Source organism: Pseudophryne corroboree, chromosome 2, assembly GCF_028390025.1.
Source record: "Pseudophryne corroboree isolate aPseCor3 chromosome 2, aPseCor3.hap2, whole genome shotgun sequence".
In the NCBI taxonomy this organism is placed as follows: Eukaryota; Metazoa; Chordata; class Amphibia; order Anura; family Myobatrachidae; genus Pseudophryne; species Pseudophryne corroboree.
The window spans coordinates 1,038,145,016-1,038,166,073 of record NC_086445.1 but is presented as its reverse complement, the minus strand read 5'-3'; the positions used below and the strand labels follow the sequence as shown (position 1 = coordinate 1,038,166,073).

The 21,058-nt window shown below is 52.6% G+C and overlaps 1 protein-coding gene across 1 annotated transcript in view; it reads right to left on the bottom strand.

The window, feature by feature from the left end:
- The window catches only part of CCDC191 (coiled-coil domain containing 191), a 177,775-nt gene that overhangs the window by 29,619 nt on the left and 127,098 nt on the right, over positions 1 to 21,058 (bottom strand). The window contains exon 16 of the mRNA XM_063956784.1: positions 14,085 to 14,239. Coding sequence (XP_063812854.1) covers positions 14,085 to 14,239 — 155 coding nt within the window. The remainder of the gene's footprint in view (positions 1 to 14,084; positions 14,240 to 21,058) is intronic.

Sequence of the window (21,058 nt, the reverse complement as noted above, 5' to 3'; positions counted from 1 at the left end):
CATGATGTGAGGAGGGGAATGGAGGCAGCAGGAAGCCACAGACTGAGAGTTATATAGTGGAAGGAGCAGGGTCCCCAGCAGCACAGAGTATATCAGGAGATGAGTGATGTGTCAGTGAGGACAGGGCTGCATGTGACAGGGGCAGTGACATGATGTGAGGAGGGGAATGGAGGCAGCAGGAAGCCACAGACTGAGAGTTATATAGTGGGAGGAGCAGGGTCCCCAGCAGCACAGAGTATATCAGGAGGTAAGTTATGTGTCAGTGAGGACAGGGCTGCATGTGACATGATGTGAGGGGAATGGAGGCAGCAGGAAGCCACAGACTGAGAGTTATATAGTGGGAGGAGCAGTGTCCCCAGCAGCACAGAGTATATCAGGAGGTAAGTTATGTGTCAGTGAGGACAGGGCTGCATGTGACAGGGGCAGTGACATGATGTGAGGGGAATGGAGGCAGCAGGAAGCCACAGACTGAGAGTTATATAGTGGGAGGAGCAGGGTCCCCAGCAGCACAGAGTATATCAGGAGGTAAGTTATGTGTCAGTGAGGACAGGGCTGCATGTGACAGGGCAGTGACATGATGTGAGGGGAATGGAGGCAGCAGGAAGCCACAGACTGAGAGTTATATAGTGGGAGGAGCAGGGTCCCCAGCAGCACAGAGTATATCAGGAGATGAGTGATGTGTCAGTGAGGACAGGGCTGCATGTGACAGGGCAGTGACATGATGTGAGGAGGGGAATGGAGGCAGCAGGAAGCCACAGACTGAGAGTTATATAGTGGGAGGAGCAGGGTCCCCAGCAGCACAGAGTATATCAGGAGAAGAGTGATGTGTCAGTGAGGACAGGGGCAGTGACATGATGTGAGGAGGGGAATGGAGGCAGCAGGAAGCCACAGACTGAGAGTTATATAGTGGGAGGAGCAGGGTCCCCAGCAGCACAGAGTATATCTGGAGACGAGTGATGTGTCCGTGAGGACAGGGCTGCATGTGACAGGGGCAGTGACATGGTGTGAGGAGGGGAATGGAGGCAGCAGGAAGTCACAGACTGAGAGTTATATAGTGGGAGGAGCAGGGTCCCCAGCAGCACAGAGTATATCAGCAGATGAGTGATGTGTCAGTGAGGACAGGGCTGCATGTGACAGGGGCAGTGACATGATGTGAGGAGGGGAATGGAGGCAGCAGGGAGCCACAGACTGAAAGTTATATAGTGGGAGGGGCAGGGTCCTCAGCAGCACAGAGTATATCAGGAGATGAGTGATGTGTCAGTGAGGACAGGGCTGCATGTGACAGGGGCAGTGACATGATGTGAGGAGGGGAATGGAGGCAGCAGGAAGCCACAGACTGAGAGTTATATAGTGGGAGGAGCAGGGTCCCCAGCAGCACAGAGTATATCAGGAGATGAGTGATGTGTCAGTGAGGACAGGCCTGCATGTGACAGGGGCAGTGACATGATGTGAGGAGGGGAATGGAGGCAGCAGGAAGCCACAGACTGAGAGTTATATAGTGGGAGGAGCAGGGTCCCCAGCAGCACAGAGTATATCAGGACAGGAGATGAGTGATGTGTCAGTGAGGACAGGGCTGCATGTGACAGGGGCAGTGACATGATGTGAGGAGAGGAATGGAGGCAGCAGGTAGCCACAGACTGAGAGTTATATAGTGGGAGGAGCAGTGTCCCCAGCAGCACAGAGTATATCAGGAGATGAGTGATGTGTCAGTGAGGACAGGGCTGCATGTGACAGGGGCAGTGACGTGATGTGAGGGGGGGGGGGGGATGGAGGCAGGAGGAAGCCACAGACTGAGAGTTATATAGTGGGAGGAGCAGGGTCCCCAGCAGCACAGAGTATATCAGCAGATGAGTGATGTGTCAGTGAGGACAGGGCTGCATGTGACAGGGGCAGTGACATGATGTGAGGAGGGGAATGGAGGCAGCAGGAAGCCACAGACTGAGAGTTATATAGTGGAAGGAGCAGGGTCCCCAGCAGCACAGAGTATATCAGGAGATGAGTGATGTGTCAGTGAGGACAGGGCTGCATGTGACAGGGGCAGTGACATGATGTGAGGAGGGGAATGGAGGCAGCAGGAAGCCACAGACTGAGAGTTATATAGTGGGAGGAGCAGGGTCCCCAGCAGCACAGAGTATATCAGGAGGTAAGTTATGTGTCAGTGAGGACAGGGCTGCATGTGACATGATGTGAGGGGAATGGAGGCAGCAGGAAGCCACAGACTGAGAGTTATATAGTGGGAGGAGCAGTGTCCCCAGCAGCACAGAGTATATCAGGAGGTAAGTTATGTGTCAGTGAGGACAGGGCTGCATGTGACAGGGGCAGTGACATGATGTGAGGGGAATGGAGGCAGCAGGAAGCCACAGACTGAGAGTTATATAGTGGGAGGAGCAGGGTCCCCAGCAGCACAGAGTATATCAGGAGGTAAGTTATGTGTCAGTGAGGACAGGGCTGCATGTGACAGGGCAGTGACATGATGTGAGGGGAATGGAGGCAGCAGGAAGCCACAGACTGAGAGTTATATAGTGGGAGGAGCAGGGTCCCCAGCAGCACAGAGTATATCAGGAGATGAGTGATGTGTCAGTGAGGACAGGGCTGCATGTGACAGGGCAGTGACATGATGTGAGGAGGGGAATGGAGGCAGCAGGAAGCCACAGACTGAGAGTTATATAGTGGGAGGAGCAGGGTCCCCAGCAGCACAGAGTATATCAGGAGAAGAGTGATGTGTCAGTGAGGACAGGGGCAGTGACATGATGTGAGGAGGGGAATGGAGGCAGCAGGAAGCCACAGACTGAGAGTTATATAGTGGGAGGAGCAGGGTCCCCAGCAGCACAGAGTATATCTGGAGACGAGTGATGTGTCCGTGAGGACAGGGCTGCATGTGACAGGGGCAGTGACATGGTGTGAGGAGGGGAATGGAGGCAGCAGGAAGTCACAGACTGAGAGTTATATAGTGGGAGGAGCAGGGTCCCCAGCAGCACAGAGTATATCAGCAGATGAGTGATGTGTCAGTGAGGACAGGGCTGCATGTGACAGGGGCAGTGACATGATGTGAGGAGGGGAATGGAGGCAGCAGGGAGCCACAGACTGAAAGTTATATAGTGGGAGGGGCAGGGTCCTCAGCAGCACAGAGTATATCAGGAGATGAGTGATGTGTCAGTGAGGACAGGGCTGCATGTGACAGGGGCAGTGACATGATGTGAGGAGGGGAATGGAGGCAGCAGGAAGCCACAGACTGAGAGTTATATAGTGGGAGGAGCAGGGTCCCCAGCAGCACAGAGTATATCAGGAGATGAGTGATGTGTCAGTGAGGACAGGCCTGCATGTGACAGGGGCAGTGACATGATGTGAGGAGGGGAATGGAGGCAGCAGGAAGCCACAGACTGAGAGTTATATAGTGGGAGGAGCAGGGTCCCCAGCAGCACAGAGTATATCAGGACAGGAGATGAGTGATGTGTCAGTGAGGACAGGGCTGCATGTGACAGGGGCAGTGACATGATGTGAGGAGAGGAATGGAGGCAGCAGGTAGCCACAGACTGAGAGTTATATAGTGGGAGGAGCAGTGTCCCCAGCAGCACAGAGTATATCAGGAGATGAGTGATGTGTCAGTGAGGACAGGGCTGCATGTGACAGGGGCAGTGACATGATGTGAGGAGGGGAATGGAGGCAGTAGGAAGCCACAGACTGAGAGTTATATAGTGGGAGGAGCAGTGTCCCCAGCAGCACAGAGTATATCAGGAGATGAGTGATGTGTCAGTGAGGACAGGGCTGCATGTGACAGGGGCAGTGACGTGATGTGAGGGGGGGGGGGGATGGAGGCAGGAGGAAGCCACAGACTGAGAGTTATATAGTGGGAGGAGCAGGGTCCCCAGCAGCACAGAGTATATCAGCAGATGAGTGATGTGTCAGTGAGGACAGGGCTGCATGTGACAGGGGCAGTGACATGATGTGAGGAGGGGAATGGAGGCAGCAGGAAGCCACAGACTGAGAGTTATATAGTGGAAGGAGCAGGGTCCCCAGCAGCACAGAGTATATCAGGAGATGAGTGATGTGTCAGTGAGGACAGGGCTGCATGTGACAGGGGCAGTGACATGATGTGAGGAGGGGAATGGAGGCAGCAGGAAGCCACAGACTGAGAGTTATATAGTGGGAGGAGCAGGGTCCCCAGCAGCACAGAGTATATCAGGAGGTAAGTTATGTGTCAGTGAGGACAGGGCTGCATGTGACATGATGTGAGGGGAATGGAGGCAGCAGGAAGCCACAGACTGAGAGTTATATAGTGGGAGGAGCAGTGTCCCCAGCAGCACAGAGTATATCAGGAGGTAAGTTATGTGTCAGTGAGGACAGGGCTGCATGTGACAGGGGCAGTGACATGATGTGAGGGGAATGGAGGCAGCAGGAAGCCACAGACTGAGAGTTATATAGTGGGAGGAGCAGGGTCCCCAGCAGCACAGAGTATATCAGGAGGTAAGTTATGTGTCAGTGAGGACAGGGCTGCATGTGACAGGGCAGTGACATGATGTGAGGGGAATGGAGGCAGCAGGAAGCCACAGACTGAGAGTTATATAGTGGGAGGAGCAGGGTCCCCAGCAGCACAGAGTATATCAGGAGATGAGTGATGTGTCAGTGAGGACAGGGCTGCATGTGACAGGGCAGTGACATGATGTGAGGAGGGGAATGGAGGCAGCAGGAAGCCACAGACTGAGAGTTATATAGTGGGAGGAGCAGGGTCCCCAGCAGCACAGAGTATATCAGGAGAAGAGTGATGTGTCAGTGAGGACAGGGGCAGTGACATGATGTGAGGAGGGGAATGGAGGCAGCAGGAAGCCACAGACTGAGAGTTATATAGTGGGAGGAGCAGGGTCCCCAGCAGCACAGAGTATATCTGGAGACGAGTGATGTGTCCGTGAGGACAGGGCTGCATGTGACAGGGGCAGTGACATGGTGTGAGGAGGGGAATGGAGGCAGCAGGAAGTCACAGACTGAGAGTTATATAGTGGGAGGAGCAGGGTCCCCAGCAGCACAGAGTATATCAGCAGATGAGTGATGTGTCAGTGAGGACAGGGCTGCATGTGACAGGGGCAGTGACATGATGTGAGGAGGGGAATGGAGGCAGCAGGGAGCCACAGACTGAAAGTTATATAGTGGGAGGGGCAGGGTCCTCAGCAGCACAGAGTATATCAGGAGATGAGTGATGTGTCAGTGAGGACAGGGCTGCATGTGACAGGGGCAGTGACATGATGTGAGGAGGGGAATGGAGGCAGCAGGAAGCCACAGACTGAGAGTTATATAGTGGGAGGAGCAGGGTCCCCAGCAGCACAGAGTATATCAGGAGATGAGTGATGTGTCAGTGAGGACAGGCCTGCATGTGACAGGGGCAGTGACATGATGTGAGGAGGGGAATGGAGGCAGTAGGAAGCCACAGACTGAGAGTTATATAGTGGGAGGAGCAGGGTCCCCAGCAGCACAGAGTATATCAGGAGATGAGTGATGTGTCAGTGAGGACAGGGCTGCATGTGACAGGGGCAGTGACGTGATGTGAGGGGGGGGGGGGGATGGAGGCAGGAGGAAGCCACAGACTGAGAGTTATATAGTGGGAGGAGCAGGGTCCCCAGCAGCACAGAGTATATCAGCAGATGAGTGATGTGTCAGTGAGGACAGGGCTGCATGTGACAGGGGCAGTGACATGATGTGAGGAGGGGAATGGAGGCAGCAGGAAGACACAGACTGAGAGTTATATAGTGGAAGGAGCAGGGTCCCCAGCAGCACAGAGTATATCAGGAGATGAGTGATGTGTCAGTGAGGACAGGGCTGCATGTGACAGGGGCAGTGACATGATGTGAGGAGGGGAATGGAGGCAGCAGGAAGCCACAGACTGAGAGTTATATAGTGGGAGGAGCAGGGTCCCCAGCAGCACAGAGTATATCAGGAGGTAAGTTATGTGTCAGTGAGGACAGGGCTGCATGTGACATGATGTGAGGGGAATGGAGGCAGCAGGAAGCCACAGACTGAGAGTTATATAGTGGGAGGAGCAGTGTCCCCAGCAGCACAGAGTATATCAGGAGGTAAGTTATGTGTCAGTGAGGACAGGGCTGCATGTGACAGGGGCAGTGACATGATGTGAGGGGAATGGAGGCAGCAGGAAGCCACAGACTGAGAGTTATATAGTGGGAGGAGCAGGGTCCCCAGCAGCACAGAGTATATCAGGAGGTAAGTTATGTGTCAGTGAGGACAGGGCTGCATGTGACAGGGCAGTGACATGATGTGAGGGGAATGGAGGCAGCAGGAAGCCACAGACTGAGAGTTATATAGTGGGAGGAGCAGGGTCCCCAGCAGCACAGAGTATATCAGGAGATGAGTGATGTGTCAGTGAGGACAGGGCTGCATGTGACATGATGTGAGGGGAATGGAGGCAGCAGGAAGCCACAGACTGAGAGTTATATAGTGGGAGGAGCAGTGTCCCCAGCAGCACAGAGTATATCAGGAGGTAAGTTATGTGTCAGTGAGGACAGGGCTGCATGTGACAGGGGCAGTGACATGATGTGAGGGGAATGGAGGCAGCAGGAAGCCACAGACTGAGAGTTATATAGTGGGAGGAGCAGGGTCCCCAGCAGCACAGAGTATATCAGGAGGTAAGTTATGTGTCAGTGAGGACAGGGCTGCATGTGACAGGGCAGTGACATGATGTGAGGGGAATGGAGGCAGCAGGAAGCCACAGACTGAGAGTTATATAGTGGGAGGAGCAGGGTCCCCAGCAGCACAGAGTATATCAGGAGATGAGTGATGTGTCAGTGAGGACAGGGCTGCATGTGACAGGGCAGTGACATGATGTGAGGAGGGGAATGGAGGCAGCAGGAAGACACAGACTGAGAGTTATATAGTGGAAGGAGCAGGGTCCCCAGCAGCACAGAGTATATCAGGAGATGAGTGATGTGTCAGTGAGGACAGGGCTGCATGTGACAGGGGCAGTGACATGATGTGAGGAGGGGAATGGAGGCAGCAGGAAGCCACAGACTGAGAGTTATATAGTGGGAGGAGCAGGGTCCCCAGCAGCACAGAGTATATCAGGAGGTAAGTTATGTGTCAGTGAGGACAGGGCTGCATGTGACATGATGTGAGGGGAATGGAGGCAGCAGGAAGCCACAGACTGAGAGTTATATAGTGGGAGGAGCAGTGTCCCCAGCAGCACAGAGTATATCAGGAGGTAAGTTATGTGTCAGTGAGGACAGGGCTGCATGTGACAGGGGCAGTGACATGATGTGAGGGGAATGGAGGCAGCAGGAAGCCACAGACTGAGAGTTATATAGTGGGAGGAGCAGGGTCCCCAGCAGCACAGAGTATATCAGGAGGTAAGTTATGTGTCAGTGAGGACAGGGCTGCATGTGACAGGGCAGTGACATGATGTGAGGGGAATGGAGGCAGCAGGAAGCCACAGACTGAGAGTTATATAGTGGGAGGAGCAGGGTCCCCAGCAGCACAGAGTATATCAGGAGATGAGTGATGTGTCAGTGAGGACAGGGCTGCATGTGACATGATGTGAGGGGAATGGAGGCAGCAGGAAGCCACAGACTGAGAGTTATATAGTGGGAGGAGCAGTGTCCCCAGCAGCACAGAGTATATCAGGAGGTAAGTTATGTGTCAGTGAGGACAGGGCTGCATGTGACAGGGGCAGTGACATGATGTGAGGGGAATGGAGGCAGCAGGAAGCCACAGACTGAGAGTTATATAGTGGGAGGAGCAGGGTCCCCAGCAGCACAGAGTATATCAGGAGGTAAGTTATGTGTCAGTGAGGACAGGGCTGCATGTGACAGGGCAGTGACATGATGTGAGGGGAATGGAGGCAGCAGGAAGCCACAGACTGAGAGTTATATAGTGGGAGGAGCAGGGTCCCCAGCAGCACAGAGTATATCAGGAGATGAGTGATGTGTCAGTGAGGACAGGGCTGCATGTGACAGGGCAGTGACATGATGTGAGGAGGGGAATGGAGGCAGCAGGAAGCCACAGACTGAGAGTTATATAGTGGGAGGAGCAGGGTCCCCAGCAGCACAGAGTATATCAGGAGAAGAGTGATGTGTCAGTGAGGACAGGGGCAGTGACATGATGTGAGGAGGGGAATGGAGGCAGCAGGAAGCCACAGACTGAGAGTTATATAGTGGGAGGAGCAGGGTCCCCAGCAGCACAGAGTATATCTGGAGACGAGTGATGTGTCCGTGAGGACAGGGCTGCATGTGACAGGGGCAGTGACATGGTGTGAGGAGGGGAATGGAGGCAGCAGGAAGTCACAGACTGAGAGTTATATAGTGGGAGGAGCAGGGTCCCCAGCAGCACAGAGTATATCAGCAGATGAGTGATGTGTCAGTGAGGACAGGGCTGCATGTGACAGGGGCAGTGACATGATGTGAGGAGGGGAATGGAGGCAGCAGGGAGCCACAGACTGAAAGTTATATAGTGGGAGGGGCAGGGTCCTCAGCAGCACAGAGTATATCAGGAGATGAGTGATGTGTCAGTGAGGACAGGGCTGCATGTGACAGGGGCAGTGACATGATGTGAGGAGGGGAATGGAGGCAGCAGGAAGCCACAGACTGAGAGTTATATAGTGGGAGGAGCAGGGTCCCCAGCAGCACAGAGTATATCAGGAGATGAGTGATGTGTCAGTGAGGACAGGCCTGCATGTGACAGGGGCAGTGACATGATGTGAGGAGGGGAATGGAGGCAGCAGGAAGCCACAGACTGAGAGTTATATAGTGGGAGGAGCAGGGTCCCCAGCAGCACAGAGTATATCAGGACAGGAGATGAGTGATGTGTCAGTGAGGACAGGGCTGCATGTGACAGGGGCAGTGACATGATGTGAGGAGAGGAATGGAGGCAGCAGGTAGCCACAGACTGAGAGTTATATAGTGGGAGGAGCAGTGTCCCCAGCAGCACAGAGTATATCAGGAGATGAGTGATGTGTCAGTGAGGACAGGGCTGCATGTGACAGGGGCAGTGACATGATGTGAGGAGGGGAATGGAGGCAGTAGGAAGCCACAGACTGAGAGTTATATAGTGGGAGGAGCAGTGTCCCCAGCAGCACAGAGTATATCAGGAGATGAGTGATGTGTCAGTGAGGACAGGGCTGCATGTGACAGGGGCAGTGACGTGATGTGAGGGGGGGGGGGGATGGAGGCAGGAGGAAGCCACAGACTGAGAGTTATATAGTGGGAGGAGCAGGGTCCCCAGCAGCACAGAGTATATCAGCAGATGAGTGATGTGTCAGTGAGGACAGGGCTGCATGTGACAGGGGCAGTGACATGATGTGAGGAGGGGAATGGAGGCAGCAGGAAGCCACAGACTGAGAGTTATATAGTGGAAGGAGCAGGGTCCCCAGCAGCACAGAGTATATCAGGAGATGAGTGATGTGTCAGTGAGGACAGGGCTGCATGTGACAGGGGCAGTGACATGATGTGAGGAGGGGAATGGAGGCAGCAGGAAGCCACAGACTGAGAGTTATATAGTGGGAGGAGCAGGGTCCCCAGCAGCACAGAGTATATCAGGAGGTAAGTTATGTGTCAGTGAGGACAGGGCTGCATGTGACATGATGTGAGGGGAATGGAGGCAGCAGGAAGCCACAGACTGAGAGTTATATAGTGGGAGGAGCAGTGTCCCCAGCAGCACAGAGTATATCAGGAGGTAAGTTATGTGTCAGTGAGGACAGGGCTGCATGTGACAGGGGCAGTGACATGATGTGAGGGGAATGGAGGCAGCAGGAAGCCACAGACTGAGAGTTATATAGTGGGAGGAGCAGGGTCCCCAGCAGCACAGAGTATATCAGGAGGTAAGTTATGTGTCAGTGAGGACAGGGCTGCATGTGACAGGGCAGTGACATGATGTGAGGGGAATGGAGGCAGCAGGAAGCCACAGACTGAGAGTTATATAGTGGGAGGAGCAGGGTCCCCAGCAGCACAGAGTATATCAGGAGATGAGTGATGTGTCAGTGAGGACAGGGCTGCATGTGACAGGGCAGTGACATGATGTGAGGAGGGGAATGGAGGCAGCAGGAAGCCACAGACTGAGAGTTATATAGTGGGAGGAGCAGGGTCCCCAGCAGCACAGAGTATATCAGGAGAAGAGTGATGTGTCAGTGAGGACAGGGGCAGTGACATGATGTGAGGAGGGGAATGGAGGCAGCAGGAAGCCACAGACTGAGAGTTATATAGTGGGAGGAGCAGGGTCCCCAGCAGCACAGAGTATATCTGGAGACGAGTGATGTGTCCGTGAGGACAGGGCTGCATGTGACAGGGGCAGTGACATGGTGTGAGGAGGGGAATGGAGGCAGCAGGAAGTCACAGACTGAGAGTTATATAGTGGGAGGAGCAGGGTCCCCAGCAGCACAGAGTATATCAGCAGATGAGTGATGTGTCAGTGAGGACAGGGCTGCATGTGACAGGGGCAGTGACATGATGTGAGGAGGGGAATGGAGGCAGCAGGGAGCCACAGACTGAAAGTTATATAGTGGGAGGGGCAGGGTCCTCAGCAGCACAGAGTATATCAGGAGATGAGTGATGTGTCAGTGAGGACAGGGCTGCATGTGACAGGGGCAGTGACATGATGTGAGGAGGGGAATGGAGGCAGCAGGAAGCCACAGACTGAGAGTTATATAGTGGGAGGAGCAGGGTCCCCAGCAGCACAGAGTATATCAGGAGATGAGTGATGTGTCAGTGAGGACAGGCCTGCATGTGACAGGGGCAGTGACATGATGTGAGGAGGGGAATGGAGGCAGCAGGAAGCCACAGACTGAGAGTTATATAGTGGGAGGAGCAGGGTCCCCAGCAGCACAGAGTATATCAGGACAGGAGATGAGTGATGTGTCAGTGAGGACAGGGCTGCATGTGACAGGGGCAGTGACATGATGTGAGGAGAGGAATGGAGGCAGCAGGTAGCCACAGACTGAGAGTTATATAGTGGGAGGAGCAGTGTCCCCAGCAGCACAGAGTATATCAGGAGATGAGTGATGTGTCAGTGAGGACAGGGCTGCATGTGACAGGGGCAGTGACATGATGTGAGGAGGGGAATGGAGGCAGTAGGAAGCCACAGACTGAGAGTTATATAGTGGGAGGAGCAGTGTCCCCAGCAGCACAGAGTATATCAGGAGATGAGTGATGTGTCAGTGAGGACAGGGCTGCATGTGACAGGGGCAGTGACGTGATGTGAGGGGGGGGGGGGGATGGAGGCAGGAGGAAGCCACAGACTGAGAGTTATATAGTGGGAGGAGCAGGGTCCCCAGCAGCACAGAGTATATCAGCAGATGAGTGATGTGTCAGTGAGGACAGGGCTGCATGTGACAGGGGCAGTGACATGATGTGAGGAGGGGAATGGAGGCAGCAGGAAGACACAGACTGAGAGTTATATAGTGGAAGGAGCAGGGTCCCCAGCAGCACAGAGTATATCAGGAGATGAGTGATGTGTCAGTGAGGACAGGGCTGCATGTGACAGGGGCAGTGACATGATGTGAGGAGGGGAATGGAGGCAGCAGGAAGCCACAGACTGAGAGTTATATAGTGGGAGGAGCAGGGTCCCCAGCAGCACAGAGTATATCAGGAGGTAAGTTATGTGTCAGTGAGGACAGGGCTGCATGTGACATGATGTGAGGGGAATGGAGGCAGCAGGAAGCCACAGACTGAGAGTTATATAGTGGGAGGAGCAGTGTCCCCAGCAGCACAGAGTATATCAGGAGGTAAGTTATGTGTCAGTGAGGACAGGGCTGCATGTGACAGGGGCAGTGACATGATGTGAGGGGAATGGAGGCAGCAGGAAGCCACAGACTGAGAGTTATATAGTGGGAGGAGCAGGGTCCCCAGCAGCACAGAGTATATCAGGAGGTAAGTTATGTGTCAGTGAGGACAGGGCTGCATGTGACAGGGCAGTGACATGATGTGAGGGGAATGGAGGCAGCAGGAAGCCACAGACTGAGAGTTATATAGTGGGAGGAGCAGGGTCCCCAGCAGCACAGAGTATATCAGGAGATGAGTGATGTGTCAGTGAGGACAGGGCTGCATGTGACATGATGTGAGGGGAATGGAGGCAGCAGGAAGCCACAGACTGAGAGTTATATAGTGGGAGGAGCAGTGTCCCCAGCAGCACAGAGTATATCAGGAGGTAAGTTATGTGTCAGTGAGGACAGGGCTGCATGTGACAGGGGCAGTGACATGATGTGAGGGGAATGGAGGCAGCAGGAAGCCACAGACTGAGAGTTATATAGTGGGAGGAGCAGGGTCCCCAGCAGCACAGAGTATATCAGGAGGTAAGTTATGTGTCAGTGAGGACAGGGCTGCATGTGACAGGGCAGTGACATGATGTGAGGGGAATGGAGGCAGCAGGAAGCCACAGACTGAGAGTTATATAGTGGGAGGAGCAGGGTCCCCAGCAGCACAGAGTATATCAGGAGATGAGTGATGTGTCAGTGAGGACAGGGCTGCATGTGACAGGGCAGTGACATGATGTGAGGAGGGGAATGGAGGCAGCAGGAAGCCACAGACTGAGAGTTATATAGTGGGAGGAGCAGGGTCCCCAGCAGCACAGAGTATATCAGGAGAAGAGTGATGTGTCAGTGAGGACAGGGGCAGTGACATGATGTGAGGAGGGGAATGGAGGCAGCAGGAAGCCACAGACTGAGAGTTATATAGTGGGAGGAGCAGGGTCCCCAGCAGCACAGAGTATATCTGGAGACGAGTGATGTGTCCGTGAGGACAGGGCTGCATGTGACAGGGGCAGTGACATGGTGTGAGGAGGGGAATGGAGGCAGCAGGAAGTCACAGACTGAGAGTTATATAGTGGGAGGAGCAGGGTCCCCAGCAGCACAGAGTATATCAGCAGATGAGTGATGTGTCAGTGAGGACAGGGCTGCATGTGACAGGGGCAGTGACATGATGTGAGGAGGGGAATGGAGGCAGCAGGAAGCCACAGACTGAGAGTTATATAGTGGGAGGAGCAGGGTCCCCAGCAGCACAGAGTATATCAGGACAGGAGATGAGTGATGTGTCAGTGAGGACAGGGCTGCATGTGACAGGGGCAGTGACATGATGTGAGGAGAGGAATGGAGGCAGCAGGTAGCCACAGACTGAGAGTTATATAGTGGGAGGAGCAGTGTCCCCAGCAGCACAGAGTATATCAGGAGATGAGTGATGTGTCAGTGAGGACAGGGCTGCATGTGACAGGGGCAGTGACATGATGTGAGGAGGGGAATGGAGGCAGTAGGAAGCCACAGACTGAGAGTTATATAGTGGGAGGAGCAGTGTCCCCAGCAGCACAGAGTATATCAGGAGATGAGTGATGTGTCAGTGAGGACAGGGCTGCATGTGACAGGGGCAGTGACGTGATGTGAGGGGGGGGGGGATGGAGGCAGGAGGAAGCCACAGACTGAGAGTTATATAGTGGGAGGAGCAGGGTCCCCAGCAGCACAGAGTATATCAGCAGATGAGTGATGTGTCAGTGAGGACAGGGCTGCATGTGACAGGGGCAGTGACATGATGTGAGGAGGGGAATGGAGGCAGCAGGAAGCCACAGACTGAGAGTTATATAGTGGGGGGGAGCAGGGTACCCAGCAGCACAGAGTATATCAGCAGATGAGTGATGTGTCAGTGAGGACAGGGCTGTATGTGACAGGGGCAGTGACATGATGTGAGGAGGGGAATGGAGACAGCAGGAAGCCACAGACTGAGAGTTATATAGTGGGAGGAGCAGGGTACCACCAGCAGCACATTACTAAACTGTATTTCAGGATACTGTGTAGTGTCACCAGGCTGATCGTAGACCACCTCCCGTCTGTGGTCCTTGTGTACTGTATTACGTCCCTCACTGGTATCACTGGTTCCTCAGCCTGTATGCAGGTGAACTTACAGGACATGCCAGCATGATACACCCATGTTGTAATGTTGGGGCTTCCTGACCTCTGTGAAGAGGGATTATCTCAGCTGTGACCCTCTCCCCTAATTCACACTGACAGGGGACATTGGTTATCCGTTGACTGTCATGTCTATATTACACCCCCGCCAGACTCACCAAAGCAGCAATCACACACTATATGTATGATTAACCCCGTCTGTGCCTACCTCTGGTTATGTTCTGCCGCACTCCTCTGCTTTTCCCACATTGACAGCTTCTCCTCTTGTACTAGATTCAGCCAGGCGGTGAACGTCTTTCTCCGCAGATTGGCCTTATGACGCCGGTCTGCTCTCTCCTCCTGGACAGATAGATAGTCCTTGTACTGTAACACAAGGGGACGTATGGGAGGATCAGTATCTGCAGTGTGTGATATCAGACTATTACCCCCTATATCTCATACACACCGGCTGTAATCTCCAGATTGTACTGTAACACAAGGGGGACGTATGGGAGGATCAGTATCTGCAGTGTGTGATCTCAGACTATTACCCTCTATATCTCATACACACCGGCTGTAATCTCCAGATTTATACTGTAACACAAGGGGGACGTATGGGAGGATCAGTATCTGCAGTGTGTGACCTCAGACTATTACCCTCTATATCTCATACACACCGGCTGTAATCTCCAGATTTATACTGTAACACAAGGAGGACATATGGGAGGATCAGTATCTGCAGTGTGTGACCTCAGACTATTACCCTCTATATCTCATACACACCGGCTGTAATCTCCAGATTGTACTGTAACACAAGGAGGACGTATGGGAGGATCAGTATCTGCAGTGTGTGACCTCAGACTATTACCCTCTATATCTCATACACACCGGCTGTAATCTCCAGATTTATACTGTAACACAAGGAGGACGTATGGGGGGATCAGTATCTGCAGTGTGTGATCTCAGACTATTACCCTCTATATCTCATACACGCCGGCTGTAATCTCCAGATTGTACTGTAACACAAGGGGGACGTATGGGAGGATCAGTATCTGCAGTGTGTGATCTCAGACTATTACCCTCTATATCTCATACACGCCGGCTGTAATCTCCAGATTGTACTGTAACACAAGGGGGACGTATGGGGGGCTCAGTCTCTGCAGTGTGTGATATCAGACTATTACCCCCTATATCTCATACACGCCGGCTGTAATCTCCAGATTGTACTGTAACACAAGGGGGACGTATGGGAGGATCAGTATCTGCAGTGTGTGATATCAGACTATTACCCTCTATATCTCATACACGCCGGCTGTAATCTCCAGATTGTACTGTAACACAAGGGGGACGTATGGGGGGATCAGTATCTGCAGTGTGTGATCTCAGACTATTACCCTCTATATCTCATACACACCGGCTGTAATCTCCAGATTGTACTGTAACACAAGGAGGACGTATGGGAGGATCAGTATCTGCAGTGTGTGACCTCAGACTATTACCCTCTATATCTCATACACACCGGCTGTAATCTCCAGATTGTACTGTAACACTAGGGGGACGTATGGGAGGATCAGTATCTGCAGTGTGTGATATCAGACTATTACCCTCTATATCTCATACACACCGGCTGTAATCTCCAGATTTATACTGTAACACAAGGAGGACGTATGGGAGGATCAGTATCTGCAGTGTGTGATATCAGACTATTACCCTCTATATCTCATACACGCCGGCTGTAATCTCCAGATTGTACTGTAACACAAGGGGGACGTATGGGAGGATCAGTATCTGCAGTGTGTGATCTCAGACTATTACCCTCTATATCTCATACACACCGGCTGTAATCTCCAGATTGTACTGTAACACAAGGAGCACGTATGGGAGGATCAGTATCTGCAGTGTGTGATATCAGACTATTACCCTCTATATCTCATACACACCGGCTGTAATCTCCAGATTGTACTGTAACACAAGGGGGACGTATGGGAGGATCAGTATCTGCAGTGTGTGATCTCAGACTATTACCCCCTATTTCTCTAACGTCCTAGTGGATGCTGGGAACTCCGTAAGGACCATGGGGAATAGCGGGCTCCGAAGGAGGCTGGGCACTCTAGAAAGATTTAGGACTACCTGGTGTGCACTGGCTCCTCCCACTATGACCCTCCTCCAAGCCCCAGTTAGATTTCGTGCCCGGCCGAGGTTGGATGCACACTAGGGGCTCTCCTGAGCCCTTAGAAAGAAAGTATAGTTTTAGGTTTTTTATTTTCAGTGAGACCTGCTGGCAACAGACTCACTGCAGCGAGGGACTAAGGGGAGAAGAAGTGAACTCGCCTGCTTGCAGCCGGATTGGGCTTCTTAGGCTACTGGACACCATTAGCTCCAGAGGGATCGACCGCAGGCCCAGTCCATGGTGTTCAGTCCCGGAGCCGCGCCGCCGTCCCCCTTTCAGAGCCAGAAGCAAGAAGAGGTCCGGAAAAACGGCGGCAGAAGACATCAGTCTTCACCAAGGTAGCGCACAGCACTGCAGCTGTGCGCCATTGCTCCTCATGCACACTTCACACTCCGGTCACTGAGGGTGCAGGGCGCTTGGGGGGGGGCGCCCTGAGCTGCAATAAAAACACCTTGGCTGGCAAAAATACCACAATATATAGCCCTAGAGGCTATATATGTGGTAAATTCCCCTGCCAGAAATCCAGAAAAAAGCGGGAGAATAGGCCGCGGAAAAGGGGCGGAGCTATCTCCCTCAGACACACTGGCGCCATTTCTCCTTCACAGATCCGCTGGAAGGAAGCTCCCTGACTCTCCCCTGCAGTCTACACTTCAGAACAGGGTAAAAACAGAGAGGGGGGGCACTAAAATTGGGCGCAATACATATATAATATAAAAAGCAGCTATAGGGGACATAACTCAGTTAGTCCCTGCATTATATAGCGCTCTGGTGTGTGCTGGCATACTCTCACTCTGTCCCCCCAAAGGGCTTTTGTGGGTCCTGTCCTCATTCGGAGCATTCCTTGTGTGTGTGCGGTGTGTCGGTACGGCTGTGTCGACATGTTTGATGAGGATAATGATGTGGAGGCGGAGCAGATGCCTTTAGAAGGGATGTCACCCCCTGCGGGGCAGACACCTGAGTGGATGGGCTTATGGAAAGTAATGAGTGCACGTATAGACTCCTTATATAAGAAAATCGACGACATGCCAAATGTGGGACAGCCGACTTCTCAGCTCGTGCCTGCCCAGGCGTCGCATGGGTCGTCAGGGGCTCTAAAACGCCCGCTACCTCAAGCAGACCCAGATGTCGACATTGATACTGACACCAGTGTCGACGACGATGAGTCAAACCTGATGCCCACTAAGGCCATTCACTGTATGATTGAGGCAATGAAAGAGGTGTTAAACATTTCTGATATAACTACTGGTACCACTAAAAAGGGTATTATGTTTGGAGAGAAAAAACTACCCGTAGTTTTTCCCCCATCAGATGAATTAAATGAAGTGTGTGAAGAAGCGTGGGCTTTCCCTGATAAAAAATTGGTAATTCCTAAGAAGGTACTAATGGCGTTCCCTTTCCCGCCAGAGGATAGGTCACGTTGGGAAACACCCCCTAGAGTGGATAAAGCGCTCACACGTTTGTCTAAAAACGTGGCAATACCGTCTCCGGATACGGCCGCCCTCAAGGAACCTGCTGATAGAAAGCAGGAGGCGATCCTGAAGTCTGTATACACACACTCAGGCATTATACTCAGGCCAGCTATTGCGTCAGCATGGATGTGCAGTGCTGCCGCTGCGTGGTCAGATAAACTGTCAGAAAATATTGACACATTAGACAGAGACACGATCCTGTTAACCATAGACCATATAAAAGACTCAGTCTTATATATGAGAGATGCACAGAGGGAAATCTGCCGACTGGCATCTAAAGTAAGTGCATTGTCCATTTCTGCTAGGAGAGGCTTATGGACTCGCCAGTGGACAGGAGATGCAGATTCTAAAAAGCACATGGAAGTGTTGCCATATAAGGGTGAGGAATTATTTGGGGATGGTCTCTCGGACCTAGTTTCCACAGCAACGTCTGGGAAGTCAGCATTTTTACCCTATGTCCCCTCACAGCCTAAGAAGGCGCCGTTTTATCAGGTTCAGTCCTTTCGGACCCAGAAAAACAGGCGTGGAAAAGGCGGGTCTTTTCTGTCCAGAGGCAGAGGTAGGGGAAAAAGGCTGCAACAAACAGCAGGTTCCCAGGAGCAAAAGTCCTCCCCCGCTTCCTCTTCCAAGTCCGCCGCATGACGGTGGGGCTCCACAGGCGAAGCCAGGTACGGTGGGGGGTCGCCTCAAAAATTTCAGCGATCAGTGGGTTCGCTCACAGGTGGATCCCTGGATCCTGCAAATAGTATCTCAGGGGTACAAGCTGGAATTCGAGGCGTCCCCACCCCACCGGTTCCTAAAATCTGCCTTGCCAATTGCTCCCTCAGACAGGGAGGCGGTGCTAACGGCAATTCACAAGCTGTATTCTCAGCAGGTGATAATCAAGGTACCCCTACTTCAACAAGGCCGGGGTTATTATTCCACACTATTTGTGGTACCGAAACCGGACGGTTCGGTGAGACCCATTCTAAATTTGAAATCCTTGAACACATACATAAAGAAATTCAAGTTCAAGATGGAATCGCTCAGGGCGGTTATTGCAAGCCTGGACGAGGGGGATTACATGGTATCCCTGGACATCAAGGATGCTTACTTGCATGTCCCCATTTACCATCCTCACCAGGAGTACCTCAGATTTGTGGTACAAGATTGCCATTACCAATTCCAGACGCTGCCGTTTGGACTGTCCACGGCACCGAGGGTATTTACCAAGGTTATGGCGGAAATGATGATACTCCTTCGAAGAAAGGGAGTTTTAATTATCCCGTACTTGGACGATCTCCTAATAAAAGCGAGGTCCAAGGAACAGTTGTTGGTGGGAGTAGCACTATCCCAGGAAGTGCTGCACCAGCACGGCTGGATTCTGAATATCCCAAAGTCACAGCTGGTTCCGACGACACGGCTACTGTTCCTGGGTATGATTCTGGATACAGTCCAGAGAAAAGTGTTTCTCCCGGAGGAGAAAGCCAGGGAGTTGTCATCTCTAGTCAGAGACCTCCTGAAACCAAAACAGGTATCAGTGCATCACTGCACGCGGGTCCTGGGAAAGATGGTGGCTTCTTACGAAGCAATTCCCTTCGGCAGGTTCCATGCCAGAATCTTTCAGTGGGACCTGTTGGACCAGTGGTCCGGATCGCATCTTCAGATGCATCGCTTAATAACCCTGTCTCCAAGAACCAGGGTGTCTCTACTGTGGTGGCTGCAGAGTGCTCATCTTCTAGAGGGCCGCAGGTTCGGCATACAGGACTGGGTCCTGGTGACCACGGATGCCAGCCTTCGAGGCTGGGGGGCAGTCACACAGGGAAGAAATTTCCAAGGACTATGGTCGAGTCAGGAGACTTCCCTTCACATAAATATTCTGGAACTAAGGGCCATCTACAATGCCCTAAGTCAAGCAAAATCCCTGCTCCTACACCAGCCGGTGCTGATCCAGTCAGACAACATCACGGCAGTCGCCCATGTAAATCGACAGGGCGGCACAAGAAGCAGGATGGCGATGGCAGAAGCCACAAAAATTCTCCGATGGGCGGAGAATAATGTACTAGCACTGTCAGCAGTGTTCATTCCGGGAGTGGACAACTGGGAAGCAGACTTCCTCAGCAGACACGACCTCCACCCGGGGGAGTGGGGACTTCACCCAGAAGTCTTCCAGATGCTGGTAAACCGTTGGGAAAAACCACAGGTGGACATGATGGCGTCCCGTCTCAACAAAAAGTTAAAAAAATATTGCGCCAGGTCAAGGGACCCTCAGGCGATAGCTGTGGACGCTCTAGTAACACCGTGGGTGTACCAGTCGGTTTATGTGTTCCCTCCTCTGCCTCTCATTCCAAAGGTATTGAGAATAATAAGAAAGCGAGGAGTAAACACAATTCTCGTGGTTCCGGATTGGCCAAGACGAGCGTGGTACCCGGAACTTCAAGAGATGCTCTCAGAGGACCCGTGGCCTCTACCGCTCAGACAGGACCTGCTACAGCAGGGGCCCTGTCTGTTCCAAGACTTACCGCGGCTGCGTTTGACGGCATGGCGGTTGAACACCGGATCCTAAAGGAAAAGGGTATTCCGGAAGAAGTCATTCCTACGCTTATTAAGGCCAGGAAAGATGTTACGGCAACGCATTATCACCGCATATGGCGAAAATATGTTGCATGGTGCGAGGCCAATAAGGCCCCAACAGAGGAATTTCAACTAGGTCGATTTCTGCATTTTCTGCAAGCAGGAGTGGATATGGGCCTAAAACTAGGCTCCATTAAAGTACAGATCTCGGCTCTGTCGATTTTCTTTCAAAAAGAACTAGCTTCAGTACCTGAAGTTCAGACTTTTGTAAAAGGAGTGCTGCATATTCAGCCCCCGTTTGTGCCTCCAGTGGCACCTTGGGATCTCAACATGATGTTGAGTTTCTTAAAATCACATTGGTTTGAGCCACTAAAAACCGTGGATCTGAAATATCTCACGTGGAAAGTGGTCATGTTATTAGCCTTGGCTTCAGCCAGGCGAGTGTCAGAATTGGCGGCTTTATCATGTAAAAGCCCTTATCTGATTTTCCATATGGATAGGGCAGAGTTGAGGACTCGTCCCCAATTTCTCCCTAAGGTGGTGTCAGCGTTTCACCTGAACCAGCCTATTGTGGTGCCGGCGGCTACTAGTGAATTGGAGGACTCCAAGTTACTGGACGTTGTCAGGGCCCTGAAAATATATGTTTCCAGGACGGCTGGAGTCAGAAAATCTGACTCGCTGTTTATCCTGTATGCACCCAACAAGTTGGGTGCTCCTGCTTCTAAGCAGTCTATTGCTCGCTGGATTTGTAGTACAATTCAGCTTGCACATTCTGCGGCAGGCATGCCACAGCCAAAATCTGTAAAGGCCCATTCCACAAGGAAGGTGGGCTTATCTTGGGCGGCTGCCCGAGGGGTCTCGGCTTTACAACTTTGCCGAGCAGCTACTTGGTCAGGGGCAAATACGTTTGCAAAATTCTACAAATTTGATACCCTGGCTGAGGAGGACCTGGAGTTCTCTCATTCGGTGCTACAGAGTCATCCGCACTCTCCCGCCCGTTTGGGAGCTTTG